We start from the raw sequence: 17308 nt of genomic DNA on the forward strand, positions 1-17308 counted from the left end.
ACGGTTACTCAAGTTTGAGTTTAGAAAAACATACTTCCTTATTTCAGAGTAGTAAATCACACAATGCAGTAGCACATGTAGGCGATATGTTGTAAGTGTCAGTGTACCATTATACTCAACTTATTAACACCACAACCAATAATGTTAAGAAAATACTGTCTGTTCATTGCTTTCATTACAGACATTGCTTTACAGTGTAATTCCAATATATTTGTCTTGGAGCAAGGAGTAGGATGCAGTAGTAAAACAGACTCAAAGGGTCATAGGATGTTTGGGATTCAGGATCAAACAAGATAAGCCACAGGAGCTACTTCAGAATCCATTTTGGTCAGAAAGTATCAAATTACCATAGCATTTCAAAATCCTAAAAAAAAAGTCACATGGGCATTCAGAAGCTGGATTGTAGAGGGATTTGTGTCTTTGAATTACATGATTTTAAGACCTTCATGTGTAGCCTATTTCCTTTTTATACCTTTTCACTCCTTCTAGATTTAAAGAAAGGTTTTGACGCATTATGTTAGTCTTGTTTAAGGTCCAGGCCAGTAGCAATGCTCTATTCCATGTAATATATGAGTTGGAACATGGATCTATTACTGGAGGTATTACAATAGCTGTAAAAAGAGTTGGCAACGGAGCAGTAATTACTGTAATAACCCAAGGCACACTAAATATAACATTGCTATCATAGAAATTCCATAACCTACCTTTTATTTCGATTGGAGTTCATTTGAAGTCAGTATAAATCAAAGAGTCGTCCTGCCACATTGTCACAGACTTCAATGCCACACCTGGCGATACAGCACCTGGGCTGGTTCCGAAACGGGCAGATTGCTAAGAGCTCTTACGCCAAACCGGATGTGCGTCAGCGTCCGCCATGGCAAGTTGCCTCCGAATTGGTAAGTCAGTTAGGAAGTAGTTAGGAAAAGGAGCCTTGATGCTAACTATCATGGCCACTTTAGCATAGGGACCTCTGATGCTAACTAACCAGTGATTAGGAGCTATGTGCCATCCCACAAGCCACTGCGCCAAATACCCCCACCCCCCTCGCCCCCACCCTCGAGTGATTCATGCGCAACCACTGTTGATTGACAGGAGCACATTTAATCATAAAAATATTAATAAGTAAAAATTAAGATTCTGCACAAGCCAAACTTTATAAAAGTGATAAATCCATGTTGTCGTCCCCACAGCTCAGTCACATGTCAGTGTTAAAGAGGAAACTCAGGAAACAGATTAAATGCTTTTGTTTTCATTTAGTAGAAACTTAAGCCACATGGATCTTTTGCATAATGTAGCTTTATGAAACAGCTGTTGAAATAAAATAACACTAAAGGGAAATGTTTGGATCATTTGGATTTATTTTTTTCCTTAAATGTCTTTGTTTGGACACTATGTTGTTGTTGGACACTGTACACTAGGGGGCGACATGCACTTTTGTTTGGCCTGCACTCCACCAATAACTTTAAAGAAGAAGAAAAGCAGCTGTTGGTGATGTCACTTCCCTTTCCCCTGTTTAAGGACGGACGGATTGTTCAAATTCTGCTGAAGGTTTAGTTCACTAACTGCATAGAGGTCTAACAGTTGACCCCATGAAAGGTTAAGGAGTTAGTTGCTAGTGTTAGTGCTTAGAGGCTACAATTTGATGGTTTCGGATTGAGCCCTGATGTATGGACAAGGAAGCGCCTCCAGCCACGAGGGCGGAGTCAGCTGAGCGAATGAAGAAAGGAATGAGAAAAGAGGCTATGTAGAAGACGTCAAGGTCCTTGTGCACAAGGACCTTCATATGATCAATTAATGATTGGTTGATTGTTTATTCCGAGTTCAACGTGCATTACAAATAGGCCTACACATTACTTTTTCGCATTATTATATGCAGTTTTAAAACCTTTTAACATACATTCATAAATGCTTTTTTTCTTTTTTTTTTAGAACAAGGCAAAATAGTATGCCTTAACATCCGAAAGTATTTTGTACTTTAGCAGTATTTCCTATTGCCACCTGTAATACACTTGTTGTTCTATTTGTTTTTAATCACTTAATCACAGACCAAAGATTCATAAAAGACGCTTTTATATCGCCTGAATCGGTCGTTTTTTCCGCTTTTACCTGGCGCAGTGACGCACCTGCATACGTAGACGATCTTCGACACGCTCGTACGTGGGGAACAAACAAAACCAAAACAGTGCTGCTGTGTGTGGGTGCGCTTGTGTCGTTTTACTTTCTTCCAGGAAGTAGACATATTCATCTTTATCGACATCCTGAAGTCGTCTGAAAGGACACAGTTTTAATGATAAAGTGTAGCTCAATGCCGCCATGTCGGATTCTTTAGATCGTTATACGAAGATCAACCTGTTGAAGGAGGCCGTTTTGAAGAAACTTTGCGAAGTGTTGGATAAGTCCAGCAACAATAAGGGATGGCGAAAACTTGGAGAGATTGTTGGTAATGACAAGCGGTATAAAGTCAGGTGAGAGGGGTGACATTATGAGTGTAGTGCTGTGATTGCGAGTCACCTATTCGCATGATAAAGCGTAACTAAACATTAAGTAATTCATTTTGTGATCGTCTTGTTCCCCTTTATAATACGTCATTGCTCAGATATCTAATGAACTGATGGTTCTTTCAGCTCAGATGACGTAGAGATGTGCTCACTGAAGGTGTTGCAGTTGGAGGGCAGTCCCAGCCACATGCTGCTCATGCTTATGGGGGAAAGAGGATGTACTGTGGCTCACCTCAATGACTACCTGCAAACTCTGGGTAATTCAGAAGCCCTAGACTGCCTCAAACCTCCAGGTACAGACCCAGTTCTACCTCCTTACCCATCAGATGATTGCATTAAGTCTTTCATGTTATTCAGGCAATGTAGTTGTTCTTTTATATGTAAAACTTAATTTGTTCATTATCTTGTAAAGGTTTTATGACAATAGTATTCATAATGTATGTTTGTATGTTCAGTTTTACAGATTCTTATTCAGCCCCAGTCAGTGGCTCTTCTGTCTGGGCACAATCTGCGTCTCAGCTGTCATGCCGTGGCCAAAGGTCCTGTGGAGTACCAGTGGTTTAAGGCAAAAGAGGAGGTGGGGTGTTACTTTTCATTTACTTCATGTTTTTACCATTGACATGTGCTATCCACCCAATCGGACAATAATCACACATTAATAATAATAATGCATCAGTTTTATATAGCGCTTTTCTGGACACTCTGACAGAAGCGGGGCAACCAGTCTGCGCCATCGGCCACTCCCATCACCACCAACCACTCACAACATTCACTAGGCACTAGAATGTGATGTTATAATGTCGGGTGGAGAGCAGGAGCCAATGCAACTCTATGGGAGAAATACAGTTTTTGTAAGAGATCTCCAAAACGAAAACTGCCAAATGTTTTTCCTCATTAAAATTTGGTAGTGATTGGATTCACAAACCAGCCACATTATGTTTATATCTGAAAATCCTTTCAACTGACCAATATCACACTGATGTTTTCGAATATTGTCACCACTCGGACGCCTTTCAGAGAAAATAATTGGACAATAGTTCATATGTGCTGACAGAGGAGACTGTGAACTGTGAACAGTCTCCCAGTAATGACTGAGATATAGAGTTCTGGAAATTCCACAGTTACCATGGAGATCCGCCATCTTTGCAGCTGTTAGCATATATTTCCATTGACTAACATTAGCTAAAAACAGTATAAAAAGTGGAGAAAAAAGCCGTGGAACAACTCCGTAAGCTGCTGAGTTACTGCTGGTAAATACACCTAACTCACTGTGGTGTCCAAGTGTTTCAATGTGTAACAATAACTCCAGTATTTTAATTTTTAAAATCTCCATTTACAATTGCTGCTAATCCCATAATGCTTAGCGATATGACATCACATTCCCGAACTCTATCAACCAAAATAAGACAAAAAAATCTGCAGTTACCACAGTTACCATAGTTACCGCCAGTTGCCCTCGAGCTTAATTTTAAACTGTGGTTAATAGATTTGACTGACTAACCTCACAAAGTCACAATACTTGTTTTGGAAAGTCAAAGACACTTTACATATGGTCATTCCTACACTCCATATTCCATGGTGGCAAGCTGCATATATTCATGTATTTGATATGGACATAACAATAACATTGGGCAAACCAAATGCTTTATTTCATTTTCAACACTTCGCCATATGAGGCTTTTAGACACATTCAACAATACACATGTACAGTATATTACTGGGGATAGACTGATAGAAGTGAGGCTGCCTATCTGTGGCATCGCCCCTTCGACCACCACCAACCACTTTCTAAGGCACACAACAGTCTGCATCAGTGTGGAGCTGGGATTGGAAACCGCTAATATTCCAGTTTTAAGATGAAGCACTCTATCATCTGAGCCACTCTTGTCCCCCACTAAATGCTCACTTAATTTGAAAGTACATCCAAAACCTTTTATGCTGTACAATTCCACTGCATGACCACATACAGCAATTATGACATGCATGTTATTAAAAAAACAGAGGGAATTTTTTTGTTTTGTAACAGGTTCCTAATAGCTCGTGTCCAGACCTGGTCATTAGCCCGGTCCATCCACAGAATGCAGGCTTTTACATCTGCAGGGCCAACTGTGGAGAGGCTTTTGAATTTAGCCAATGGGCTCAGGTGGACGTCCTGAATTTTACCTCAGCTCACAGTAAGCTAATTTAACGTTTAAAGATTTTTAATCTATGACTCATACGTGACACAAATGTATTTTTAATGCAGTATATAAATAGTAATAATTGATATAGCAACATTGTCATATTTCCTGACAAACAGAGCAGAGTTTGCAGTCACTGGAAGGCAGTGCAAAAGTGGTGATCCAGCCTCAGCCACAGCAGTTGAATATTGGAGAAACGCTGCAGCTTGAATGTGGAGCTGTAGGGCGACCGATCCCTCAGTATCAGTGGTACAGAAACAGAGTGCGGGTCTCAAATGCAACTAAAAGAAAACTTGTGGTAAGTCGATATATTTACCAAGGGCCTTCAGTTTAAACTTCTTAACATAACACAGATATAACACAATATAATTCTCCTCTCATTATCTAGATTTCTCAAGTGATGCAGGAGCATCATGGCAGTTACAGCTGTGAGATCCGCATTGGCACAGACAGACTCTGGACCGCTGAAGTCGATGTAGTCATAGGTAAATCACATTTTTACACACATTATTACATTCTTTTTTATCTCACAAGTCCTTCACATTGTTACCTTTTATGTAAGCACCCAGGATAGCTGTCCAGATTTCAGGGGCAATGGAGTGCTCTGAAGGTAGAGTTGACAGGATGGTGTCTGAGTGTTAGTGCATGTGAATCTTATTGTAGTAAAACTTTTGATTAAAAGCTTTTTCCACATTAAGTTGCATGTGGGTCTAGGGGTGATTACAGCACTAACAAAGCTAGATTATACTACTAAATGAATGATTATTGTGCATTATTTCATGAAGCTTCTTATCATAAAATGTATTTTCACTTTCAGATGACATGTATGCAATAGAAGAAGGTAAATATTAGTCTTAAGCGTCTCTCTCTTTTGCTGTAAATCTTGACAAATCTCTGACAAATTTTCTACTAATTCAGGTCCCAGTGGGTTATTTCTAAATAGTGTACCAGAACAACTTTGTGGTAAGTGTCACATAACTAATAGTGTTTATTGTTGGGCATATTGTCATGCAGCACAACCTTGATTTTAGATATACAATGATCTAATCTTTGTATATTTCTTGATTCCAGCCTCTGACAAAGTGGCCCTGCTGATTGGCAACCTGTCCTATCAGAATCACCCTCAGCTCAAGGCTCCCATGGTGGATGTGCATGACCTCACAAACCTTCTAAGGCAGCTCAATTTCAAGGTGGTTTCTTTGTTGGACCTCACTGAATCAGAAATGAGAAATGCTGTGGACGAGTTTCTGTTGCTTCTTCACAAGGGAGTTTATGGTAAAATTGAACATACTATTTCCAAAGTTGACCAACATATACACAGTCACTGAAACATTAATTCTTCTAAGGTCTGCTGTACTATGCTGGTCATGGATATGAGAACTATGGCAATAGCTTCATGGTTCCTGTGGATGCACCTAACCCTTACCATTCAGCAAACTGTTTATGTGTGCAAAGCATTCTTAGATTGATGCAGGAGAAGGAGACTGGTCTCAATGTCTTTCTGCTGGACATGTGCAGAAAAAGGTAAGAGCAAAACCTGTGTGTTTATAAACACGTAGATTTTCATTGTTTGTATCTTTGATTTGTTTTTGTCAGGAATATCCATGACGACAGCACTCCAAACATTGTATTAAGAGTCACGGCAAACATTGTGTTTGGATATGCAACGTAAATCCATCTCTTTTATCATTTAACATGTTACATTACATTTCATTGTGTGATATACTTTTTTGATGGCCAAATAGTTGTCAAGATGCTGAGGCCTTTGAGCTGAGCTCAACTGGATTCACTAATGGAGTGTTTGTGAAGTTCTTAAAAAAGCGGCTGCTTGATGATGAGAAGATCACTGTGGTGCTAGACAGAGTTGCTGAAGGTAACAAGCACGATAATGATACTCGCTGTTGAGAAGTACAGCTCTACATGTTTTATTACATGTTGCTGTTTTTTGTTTTGCCCATGTACTTGCGTTCAGACATGGGTCAGTTTGTTGCTACAAAGGGAAAGCAGGCTCTAGAGATCCGCAGCAGTCTGTCTGAGAGGAGAGCTCTAACTGATCCCATTCTGCCAAACGAAAGCGCTGACCTCGTTCATGACCACAGTCAGCAATGGGCAAAAGCTCATGGTGAGTTCCTACAGCTGGTGATGCATCACACTGTCATTGTCTACTCAAATGTTTTTGAATCCTATTGTGCTTCATACTGTACAAGACTTACATTATTTTAAAAGTGGTTTATATAATTATTCATGTGATTGAGATTTTTGCTACTGAAAAACAACTTTTTCCCCCCCAGAACTTCCTGAGAGCATGTGTCTGGATTTTGACTGTGGAGCACGAATCAAATTAGGCTTTGCCGCAGAGTTTTCAAATGTACTTGTCATTTACACTCACATTGTCAAGAAACCAGAGGACATGTCCTTCTGCCAGGCCCATGTCACCGACTTTTCACAAGTGAGTTCTGCAGTTCTGTCAAATTAATTATAATTTTTTTTGGATTTTTTTTATTCCTTTCATGAAAATGCATATTCTTACAAGCCACATACAGTTCATACTTTCAGTGTTTTTTTACATTTCCATGATCAGAAAGGAGCATGAAAAACTGTACAGGCCAGGGGTGTCCAAACCTTTATTTTTATTTTTTATTGTGGACTGCAATAACAAAGTTATGTTAAAACGTGAATTGAATACGTTTTCATCGTGGAACCACAGAATTATTTAGGCTGGGAACCTAATTCTCAGCTTTGTCTCACACCAAGATGTTAGTTATTGTCAGGGTTATAAAAATGTGTAATCTCTGGTGATGTGTGAATTCAGCAAGAAGCCTGGACACCCCTGGTACTGAGTCAGAACAAAGCTTATCGCTTACAACTGTATGATTATGAATGTATGATTAAGACAGTATTTGTATATGTTCATTATAAGGAATAGTGGCACAGTAAACTTGTTAGTATGATACTTTTAATCATGTCTTAATTCAATAGAGGTTTGGGAAAATATGCATAAATACTACGTCAAAATATTTTTCTACAGGATATTTGTTTATGATGATTTTTTGTTTGTTTGACATGTCTTCTTGAGTAATTCATTTTTCTGTTTCAGGATCTAGATGTAGATCCTAAAGAGATGAACAGAGAGACTCCAGAGGAAACTGGTATCTATCTTCTGTCCAGCAGTCTGCCTCAGCATTGCCTGTACACAAGGATTAGCTCCTTGCAGAAACTGAAGGTATAACATACAAAATCACAATGTAAACAAAAAACTAATGATTTGCCGTAATCCAACAGGAGGAGCTACATTTTACAGTGTGCCTTCAGGGCACCTTCATCACAATGGAGGATGATCCCATCCACTGGACCAAGAGCATCAAGATTGGCAAACCTCTCATTGCCCGGCTGGACCTGCACCGAACTGTGCGCAGGAACAGCTGCCTTCAGACCTGTCTAATGCCCCACAGTCCCTCAGTCAGCCCCTGCCACAGTCCTGGGCCAGAGCACCATGGGCATCTCCACTGCAGTTCACATCAGGTACTGGACCACAACCGCCTGTCCCCTCTGCTCCAGTACGACAGCTATGAGCATTTGCAGGGCGCATGTGCACTCGGAGGGGGTGGGGAGTCCTATTATGAAAACATGAGCCTGTCCTGCCATGAGCCAGGCTATGACTCTAGCAGCAGACTCTCAGGCTCACCAGGCAGAGCCAGTATTCCCATAGAGGCCACTGAAGACATCGCCGAACTGCAGACTGTCTTCATCAACAGCCTCCAGCTCCAGGACCAATGAAACCTGCTGCAGGCCAGTCAGGAGTCTGTACTGTCAATAGAGGCATTTTGAAGTTTACATACAATAATTATCATTAAGTTGTATTTCACTGTTAAACTGACATTTAGTGGAATAAATGTAGATTAATACTCAAACAACATTTTTGTTTTATTGGTACACAAAGGTTTATTTATAAAAGTCACACTGAAAAAATTAACAAATAAGTCAAAAGTAAAATGTAGCAGATAACTGTAACTGTTTGAGACTTATTTTTATAATAAACAATGTTTACTGTGCACAAATTAAACTACTTGTATCATTTTGAGTGATATTGGGAAGATTTTCAACCAGAACTCCTTGACCAATGTACTGTGCCAAAATACTGCACGATATATCACTCCATTTCTATTATGTAAAATGAAAAATATAGGTAATACCTGAAATAAATGGCTTTTCGTCAAAACATTTCTAGTTTGTTTAAAGTGCATATGACACATTAGACACATTCTTTGCTCAAACATAGTTAACACAATTATATTTAAGATTTTGCGAAAGATTGTACCCAGCTTTCTTTAGTTTGACCATTTTTGTGATGTTTATAGTTTCACTTCCTTATAGAGCTCCACAGTCCCACCCACTCCCGGTCTCGTGTCGGGGTCGAAAGAGTCAATTATTAAGAGTTTAATGGCACTACGCCAGCTAATCAGCTATGTGCTAACTACCAACACTTGCGCGGGTATTTTACAAGAAAGAAACAAACAATGCTTGAAAATACGACAAAATTACTTTTATAATTTTATAACGTTTCAGACAAATCTTCAATTTCACCTTGTATGTTTCATGTCCGTGAGTTAGCACATAGCTAATTAGCTGGCGCCGTGATGTTAAACTCTTAATAATTGGCTTTTTTGAAAAGTCAATGCTAATAATACATGGGATTTTTTCATGTTGGACCCCGACACCTGACCGGGAGTGGGTGGGACTGTTGAGCTCTATTGGACACTGACAGGAAGTGACATAGAGGAAGGTAAACAATTTTAAACTGTTGCCGCGCAACCATGTTAAGTCAATGGGAAATGAGCGAAATGAGTCAAACTGCTATGGACCTTCTTCTACGTCACTTCCTGTCAGCAGCTTAAAATTTCAAATAAAAATAACTTTTCTGTCCGACATTTGCCCTAAAATGGCTGCTTCACAGAAATAAAATGATATTGCAGATTATGCAGCTGATGAACTTGCAACTGATGTTATCCTCCTAAATAATATTTTCAAAAGCATTAAAACCTGTCATATGCACTTTAAAAGTCATGGGGGTAGAAGCTTGCTTTTATGTTTTTTGTCATGCTTTATTATTATTATTATTATTATTATTATTATTATTATTATTATTATTATTATTATTATTATTATTACAAAGCAAGAGTTCTGAAATATTTCTAATAATAATAATAAAAAGAATAATAACAATAATAATAATAATAATAATAATAATAATAATAATAATAATAATAATAATAATAATAATAATAATAAAGTTTTACAAACAAACAAAGATAGTGATTTATGATTACTATAATGGTGTGCTGTTTCTTTCTCCTTTTCCGTGTTGGGGATTACATGACCTTGTCCTTGAGCCGGTCCACTCAAATAACTGAACACTAGATAAACTCCCCTCGCAGCACGTTCGCATGCTTGAACATGCGGATGTGGGTGAGAATCTGGTCAGATCTTTTATTGGACAAATTTCGCTTCGTAGTTGTCAGGTTGAATAATTGATGCAGCTGCAGCCTGATCACGGCCTGCGTCACACAGTGCAGTAAGAGGAGGGGGAGGAAAAAGGTGCTCCATTCGCTCAGACGATGCACCAACAGAGAGGAGAGGACATCAGAGAGAGTCACGAGCAGAGGACACAGCGACCAAGATGTCTATTTCCTGCATGCACTTTTCCTGTCAACTGCTTTTGCTGCTGTCGTTCCACAGACACGTGAATACAAGTAAATATCTGAGTTTGATCTTGTGACATGTTATCATCTGCCTATTTTATCTCTGAACTGATAGGGTTAGGTGCGATTACTGGACTTTTTACTGAAGTGTGTTCTCAAGAATGTGGGCATGAAATTGTCACAACTCAACCTCTTATAACGGACTAAACATCTTTATGTCGTCATGGTTATTCTAATGCAACAAGCTTTTCTGGATCTTGTGCCTTTAAAATACTTTGGCTGAGTGACTGCGTAGGTAGAGCTCAGATCACTTTACAGGAATGGACAGTATTTAATCATGGCCTTTTAGAGGGGATTCATAGACTTTTATTGAAAGGCAATGATAAAGGTGTGTAATGATTGTCCCACTATAACTTAACTAATTCAGCTATAACTTTTATTTCTAAATTTGTGGGGTATTAGTAACATGAAGGTCAAGGCTTTGTTTGCTCAGTTTCCCTCCAATCAAGGTCTCACTTATGCAAGGAAATTTAAAATGTTGTCAGAGGGATAAAGTTAAAATGATCTTAATAATCTCTTCTATTCCTTAAAGGAACAGGCCACCGTTTTTCCATACTGAGATATGTTCTTACCTGAGCTTAGACGAGTTGTACGCACCTGTTTGGTCTTTGTGCCCGTGGAAGCGCTTGGTTGCTTCTAACTTCACCCCGTTTGGACCTATAGGAATATGCTGGGGTGGCCAAATGCTAACAACATCTTTGGTCTTTTTTGCGCGACTGAGAGCACACACTTATTTCATACTGAGATATGTTCTTACCTGAGCTTAGAAGAGTTGGTGCTTACCTGGTCTGGTCTTTGGGCGTCCCCGTGGAAGAGCTTGGCAGCTTCTAACTTCACCCCCGTTTGGAGCCATAGGAATACATTGGGAGAGGCCAAATGCTAACAACATCTTTGGTTGTTTTGCGTGACTGAGCGCACGCACAAAGACCAGACAGTTATGCATCAACTCGTCTAAGCTCAGGTAAGAACATATCTCCGTATGGAAAAGCAGTGGCCTGTTCCTTTAATGAATAAGGAACTTTCATGTCGTGAAAAGGTGTGCTTTTATCACAATTGTTAGCAATAGCACCACTTACAACTGTGATGGTAAAGATGTTTTTGAATCCACTGTCAGTTCTGTCCAGTATGTGATGCGTCTTATTTTCTTCCAAATTTCACAGATTTGTCTGTTTCAGAGAACAGCACTTTTATAACTGAGCCACCAGTTGGTAAGACATATATTTAACAAATGAAAATTCACTCTTCTGTTATAATGTGATATCATTTTCCTCCTATTCAGAGACCCCTGAACCCAAAACACCCCCACTGGCCCCTCTGACTCCAACACAGACTGCACAGAGAAGTGTGGTACTGACAGGTAGCTCCATTTAACACCATTGAGATTACTAGAGAAAAGATACATCTTGCAGTTGCATCTTTTGTTTGTTTCTTCTAATCCTTTAATAGGTGAAAATCACACAGAGAAGATCGAAGTGGTCAATCCTGTGATACTAAATCTTGAGTGTGTCTGGCCTGGAAATAGCAAAAGTCTGCCAAATATAACCGGATACTGGACGAAAGATGGGCAAACAATTGAGACGAGCTATTCCAACATCCCACTGGAAAATGATCGATACCGCTTGATTAAAGAGTACGTTTACAGCTAACCAATCATTTTAACTTATAAAAGGCATAAAAATACAGTGAAACACAATTATCTTCTAGATTTACCATTATGAATGAAGAAGATCTTGGAATTTACTCATACTTGTTTGGACCGAAAGCCAAAGTGGAATTTATTTTAGCAGGTGCGTGGGCTACATGTTTTTATTTGATCACGTTGATTTTCTTAGTCCCCTCTTTCTGTTGCACTGTTGAACAATGCTGAACCAATATTGTTAATGCAATGTCCACTGAACCAAACCGCATATTTCTGATTAAGCTCCACACTTGGGTGAGGTCCGAGATAAGCCCATTGTCAGCTACGTGGGTGACTCTGTGGTGATGCTATGTAAAATGGACGAGAAGAAACCGCAGCCTATAAGTTGGAACTGGTACATCCAAAATGGGACCAATAAGGTGAGTCATATCATAACATTATGGTCAACAGAGTGATGTAATGCGGGTTAAGAGGCAACAAACCGTCATGTCCAGCTGTCTTTTTTTGCTTTTCCTTTTATTATTAGGCAAAGCTCACATTTATTCTGTTCATTTACCAGCAGACCCTGAAATGGCCCAAGCCTATTTATTTGTTTATTTGGTTGTTGCTGTGCATGTTAACCTCTTACCACCCGCCTGAACTGAACGCATTTTCTCCACTTTGGCTATAGGCCATTGTAACGCTTACTTTCATCACTTTTTTAATAACTTTTTGCCACTTTTTGCTGCACTTTTGTGGCTTTTTGTTTTATCACCTTTTTGTTGAGTATGTCACTTTTTTGCAGCTCTTTCATGACTTTTTTGTTGAGTTTTTGTGGCTTTTGGCTGCACTTTTGTGGCTTTTTTTTTTCACTCTTGTCACTTTTTGAAATGTGTTTTCATCCTTGTTTTTTCAACAAGCTTTTAGATTTGGGTAAAGCACAACTGGAGACAATGTGCTCAGTTTCAGGTGGAGGTTAAGAGGTTAATGAACATCCATGGGACTCATGCCTGTAAATATACCTTGCGCTAACTTGCTTGCTTTGATTAATTAATTCATCTGTTTCATATTGCTCTGCCATAGTATTTAAAAAGTAGATTTTCTAGCACTTGGCAATTTTGTGGTGTAACCAGGTGCAGATAGAGAGTGATGCAAACGCTCACAAGTATAAAATCACCAACGAAGGGAAGAAGACCAAGTTGCTGGTGTATAACTTGACTGAGTCTGACTCTGGGGTGTACTACTGTGGTGCGGTGTACGGCGTTGCTACATCCATGGGCCACATGCAACTTAGAGTCATCACCTACTACGAGCCTCTCAAACCGTTCATCGGGATCCTGGCGGAGGTGGTGGTTCTAGTTGCCGTCATTCTTCTATACGAAAAGACCGGCTCCAGGAAACATGGCCAGTCGGGTACAGAATGATCTTGTGAGAAAAGTTTACACAAACAGCATGCATCAAAGTTTTCAACTCCTGCCTCTTTTAGCAGGAACTGAGGAGAACACAGACCAAACTAACAATCTGTAAGTAACCATGAAACAGTGGGTCATTTCATGGAGCTTATACACTTATTATGTTGAAGTCTGATACTGAACATGTTCAAACAGTTGTATTTATTATTATTATAAATGATAAACTCTGTAGAGGTTGTACCTTCCTATTTCATGGGCAAAGAACAAAACTTACCATAGAGCTAAGATTTTAATGTACAGCTTAACTAAAATTGAGATTAGTGGAAGAAATCTGGAGTGGTTGTACAGACCGCGATGAAAACAGTTTTTTGTTTGAAACCTTTTAAAATTTCTATCTTTAAAGGAACAGGCCACCATTTTTACATACTGAGATATGTTCGTGCCTGAGCTTAGATGAGTTGATGTGTACTTGTCTGGTCAAGATGTTGTTTGTAGTTCGCCTCTCCCAATGTATTCCTATAGCTCCAAACAGGGGTGAAGTTGGAAGCGACCACGCTCTTCCACAGACACACACAAAGAGCAGACAGGTAGGTATCAACTAAGCTCAGATAAGAACATATCACAGTGTGGAAGAACTGTGTGCTCTGTCACGCTAAAAGACCAAAGATGTTGTTAGTATTTGGCCTCCCAGCATATTCCTATAGCTTCAAACGGGGTGAAGTACAGGTACGTATCAACTCGTCTAAGCTCAGGTAAGAACATATCTCAGTATGGAAAAACGGTGGCCTGTTCCTTTAATACTGTTGGGTAATGAGTGTATAGTTTGTAATTATAGAATAGAAATTGTTGTTTTGGTATCAGATTCCTACATAATAAAACAGAAATAGAAGTTTGAGTACTTCATGACTCTGTTTATGCATATCTGTCAATACCAGGTCACACAGAGACAATGACGTGGCTGAAGGACACTCCTCCACACGGCAGAGAAAGGTTTAAAGGGAAAACATTCCAGCTTTTGATCTATCACCACTTTGTTATTAAGCAATAACACGTGTCTTAATATATCTTATCCTCAAACACTGACAGCAGCAATATAATAACTATTACTCCGAGTGTTCAGGATAAAATATTCTAAAAAGTCTTCCTCAGATAAACCTGGAATATCTTCACAGTAAGCAATGTTCGATGAGCAATTGATGTTAATTCTGTAGTACATTTCATAATACTAATGTGGCTGCTTTATAACAATATGCCTCAAAACGTAGTATGTAACGTACCACTTTAACAGAGATGGTTTGAGCAGTGCCTTACTTACAAAGCAAATAATCCAGGTTCTACCACTGCTAGTATACAACTCCTTTCTTCAGTACTGTGCCTATGTGCCACCTTGTATTGTACTTTCAGTGTTTGTATATTAGAAATTATATTGCTTTTATTAAACTTGGGTATTAACTTACTGTAACTGAACTAATAAAACTAAAAGATAATTCAAACCATTTCCTCTCAGTTTCTACTGCAATTCACACCTGGAATTAGTATTGCTACTTAACCAGTGGGCAACCTAAAGGACATTAAAGTATGACAAAAAATAGATACACTTCTAATTTATTATCTGTATAAATACAATGTACATTTTCATTTATGCTGAGCGTAATCTTCTGTTTTGCCACAGTTTATTCCACTTAGTCTTTTTGACACAGTGCTTAGGGTTGGTTAGTAAGAAACTGGACCAGGAGCTTTATAACTTCATCATTCATGCCAACCACTTCTCCGTCCTGTATGCTGTCATAGAGAGGCAGGCTCTCTGTGGCCCAAAGCAAGTTCTTTCTGGGGTTGTCAACATCCGTCTGCACACACAAAGCCAATGTGTTGAGCTGGTAGCAAAAAAACGAGAAGAATTTGCCGTCTGTGACCACAGCCTGAGAGACAAACGGTCGGGTAACGTCCTGATGGCTCCAAAAACCTTGAAAGGGAATACGATAATTTATTACTTCTGAGTAAATACCAAATAAGCTGTCCTTTTCATCCAAATCCCTTACCTTGATACATGGCCTGAGCCCCTGTCCAGGCAAAAAGACTGGCCAAAGCGTTGGCGCGGAGAAACACTTCAATCTGGTCAGACTGTTGTTGCTTGGTCATGCGGTCTCGGTGGTAACGGTCAGGCACCAGGTGGAACTGAGTGTGACCATAGCAAGCTGGGTCTGGCAGCTTCGCGCCTGAGCACAGATGAACCATTCTGCAGTAAATACCAGTCTACAGCAGGGTCTCAAAACTTTTTGCTGTAAGCTACTTTACTCAATAAAATGGGATCGGCAGAGAGCTATTACGGTCTCAGAGTGTATGCGGCAAACATTAAACTTATTTCTATACTATATGCCATTTTAATGTTTGAAGAGGGCGGTCTGTGTGTTCATACATTTTTCATTCAGAGCACAAAGATAAAATGTATGTTTTGCCAATACAGTTAGGAAGCAACTCATCAAGTTTCTGTAGAAATGTAGATAGCCTTTATTGAACTACACACTAAACTCCTTATAAAAACGTATACCCAAGTAATTAGAACATGTCGGTATGCAATATAAAACAAAGTGCCTCACCTGTGTATATTTGGTTTTCATACTGTCTTTTGAAAAGAGGCATCATATCTGGAGCACACGCTATCTCTGGTATTTCAGTTGCATAGGAGGCCTCCATCGGTGCAAACTACACAAATTCAAGACAAAAAAATCATACTTTTAATAGAACTGAATAACTAGATGAAACTATAACTGTGTCAATGGCATTTATGCTTTTGTGAAGAGCAATCAGTGGACAATGTCATAGTTCATAGTCAGACGACAGTGACTTACTTGTGGAAGCTGTTGTGTTATTCGAATCTGACTGTGAGGATGGTCATCAATCTGGAACCTGTATGGATCTATTCTTCCTTTACGGTGACCTTTGGGGATGGTGTACTGTCCCCTCCTCCAGTAGAAGTTCACCTGTGTATTTAGGTCTGAATTGAGAAAAAAAAATCCTAAGGATTAAGTAACGGTTGAAGTTGTCATTACAAGCTAGAATAAAGCATGTAAATAATACCTTGACTGGATTGGAGAAGCAGAGGGTTGTATTTGCCCAAACTGTGGGTTAGCCCAGACACCAGATTTCTAAGCAGAGGTCCCACAACAAGCTCTTGCTCTCTGTAGAGGAACGGCCGGCGTTTTATAACGTGCCAGCAGTGCTCCTGAAGAAGAACATGGGAGATCAAGGCGCGTATGTCCGTCAAGGCATCGTGCTCGATCCCCGCTACACCTGAATCAGCGGGGTTATTCTCTTGGATCGACGTGAACTTGTCTGGCAGACCCGGGACATACGCGGTCTTGGTGAAGTGCTGGTACCACCTGTCAGCGTTGCGAGCAAAGGTTTGAGGGTAAATCACATATTTCTTACGTTGAAGGGACGTGATCATGGAGAGCTTGTCCTGCACATTGGCGGCGCATACTGATTGGATCCTTTCCTCCTCACGCCGACGAGCCGCAGATTTGCTTTTGGCTGTTAAAGACGCGACTATAGGCGGGTACGCGGGCTCCTTCACGGCCGCTTCGGTGTGGGCAAGCTTACAGTTCGTTAAACGATGGACGTTTTTGGTGTAAAGCAAGGGCAGTCGTGTGCGCGCCGCCATGTTTGCTGAGACTTCTTCTTGTTTTACGGCGGTTGGCAACCAGCTTAAAAGAGCATTACCGCCTCCTACCGCCACCGGAGTACGGGTCAGACTATCTACAAGACAATCTACTTTTACCCATGTACCTGAACAAAAAATAAATAAGATAAATAAGAATAAGATAGAAACTACTACAAAAAA

The 17308-nt window shown here is 39.8% G+C and overlaps 3 protein-coding genes across 6 annotated transcripts; 2 read left to right on the forward strand and 1 right to left on the reverse strand.

The window, feature by feature from the left end:
- The first annotated feature begins 2256 nt into the window (after positions 1–2256).
- On the forward strand, positions 2257–8561 carry malt1 (MALT paracaspase 1). Of its 4 annotated transcripts, none has more exons than XM_079579664.1 (17): positions 2257–2465; positions 2625–2791; positions 2954–3075; positions 4525–4672; positions 4798–4976; positions 5067–5163; positions 5241–5288; positions 5496–5519; positions 5597–5641; positions 5750–5953; positions 6025–6202; positions 6275–6346; positions 6424–6551; positions 6651–6800; positions 6970–7127; positions 7776–7901; positions 7961–8561. In XM_079579664.1, exons 1-17 carry the CDS (start codon positions 2314–2316, stop codon positions 8453–8455), a joined length of 2493 nt encoding a protein of 830 aa, XP_079435790.1. In that variant the 5' UTR covers positions 2257–2313; the 3' UTR covers positions 8456–8561. The 4 variants fall into 4 exon arrangements, with proteins under 4 accessions (XP_079435790.1, XP_079435791.1, XP_079435792.1 ...); XM_079579667.1 differs by having other exon boundaries at positions 2309–2465; positions 2630–2791; XM_079579665.1 differs by lacking the exon at positions 5241–5288.
- A 1679-nt stretch (positions 8562–10240) lies between these two features.
- On the forward strand, positions 10241–14543 carry emb (embigin). Its single transcript, XM_079560772.1, has 9 exons — positions 10241–10428; positions 11598–11645; positions 11717–11794; positions 11884–12067; positions 12142–12224; positions 12359–12495; positions 13189–13468; positions 13545–13578; positions 14403–14543. Exons 1-9 carry the CDS (start codon positions 10356–10358, stop codon positions 14461–14463), a joined length of 978 nt encoding a protein of 325 aa, XP_079416898.1. The 5' UTR covers positions 10241–10355; the 3' UTR covers positions 14464–14543.
- Positions 14391–17163, reverse strand: mrps30 (mitochondrial ribosomal protein S30). The gene is made up of 5 exons (XM_079560758.1): positions 16546–17163; positions 16317–16462; positions 16065–16170; positions 15507–15683; positions 14391–15430 (listed from the first exon to the last, which is right to left on the reverse strand). Exons 1-5 carry the CDS (start codon positions 17126–17128, stop codon positions 15171–15173), a joined length of 1272 nt encoding a protein of 423 aa, XP_079416884.1. The 5' UTR covers positions 17129–17163; the 3' UTR covers positions 14391–15170.
- Between the last annotated feature and the right edge of the window lie 145 nt (positions 17164–17308).

This window comes from Gobius niger (assembly GCF_951799975.1).
Source record: "Gobius niger genome assembly, chromosome: 1".
NCBI classification, from domain to species: domain Eukaryota; kingdom Metazoa; phylum Chordata; class Actinopteri; order Gobiiformes; family Gobiidae; genus Gobius; species Gobius niger.

Coding starts and splice junctions, on each gene's coding strand:
- malt1 (XM_079579664.1), top strand. CDS start 2,314: ATGTCGGATTCTTTAGATCGTTATACGAAGATCAACCTGTTGAAGGAG. Junction 2,792..2,953: donor AGACTGCCTCAAACCTCCAG/GTACAGACCCAG, acceptor TTGTATGTTCAG/TTTTACAGATTCTTATTCAG. Junction 6,347..6,423: donor ATTGTGTTTGGATATGCAAC/GTAAATCCATCT, acceptor ATGGCCAAATAG/TTGTCAAGATGCTGAGGCCT.
- mrps30 (XM_079560758.1), bottom strand. CDS start 17,128: ATGGCGGCGCGCACACGACTGCCCTTGCTTTACACCAAAAACGTCCAT. Junction 16,463..16,545: donor GCTTCTCCAATCCAGTCAAG/GTATTATTTACA, acceptor TTCTCAATTCAG/ACCTAAATACACAGGTGAAC. Junction 16,171..16,316: donor TAACACAACAGCTTCCACAA/GTAAGTCACTGT, acceptor GAATTTGTGTAG/TTTGCACCGATGGAGGCCTC.
- emb (XM_079560772.1), top strand. CDS start 10,356: ATGTCTATTTCCTGCATGCACTTTTCCTGTCAACTGCTTTTGCTGCTG. Junction 10,429..11,597: donor CCACAGACACGTGAATACAA/GTAAATATCTGA, acceptor CAAATTTCACAG/ATTTGTCTGTTTCAGAGAAC. Junction 13,469..13,544: donor CAGGAAACATGGCCAGTCGG/GTACAGAATGAT, acceptor CTCTTTTAGCAG/GAACTGAGGAGAACACAGAC.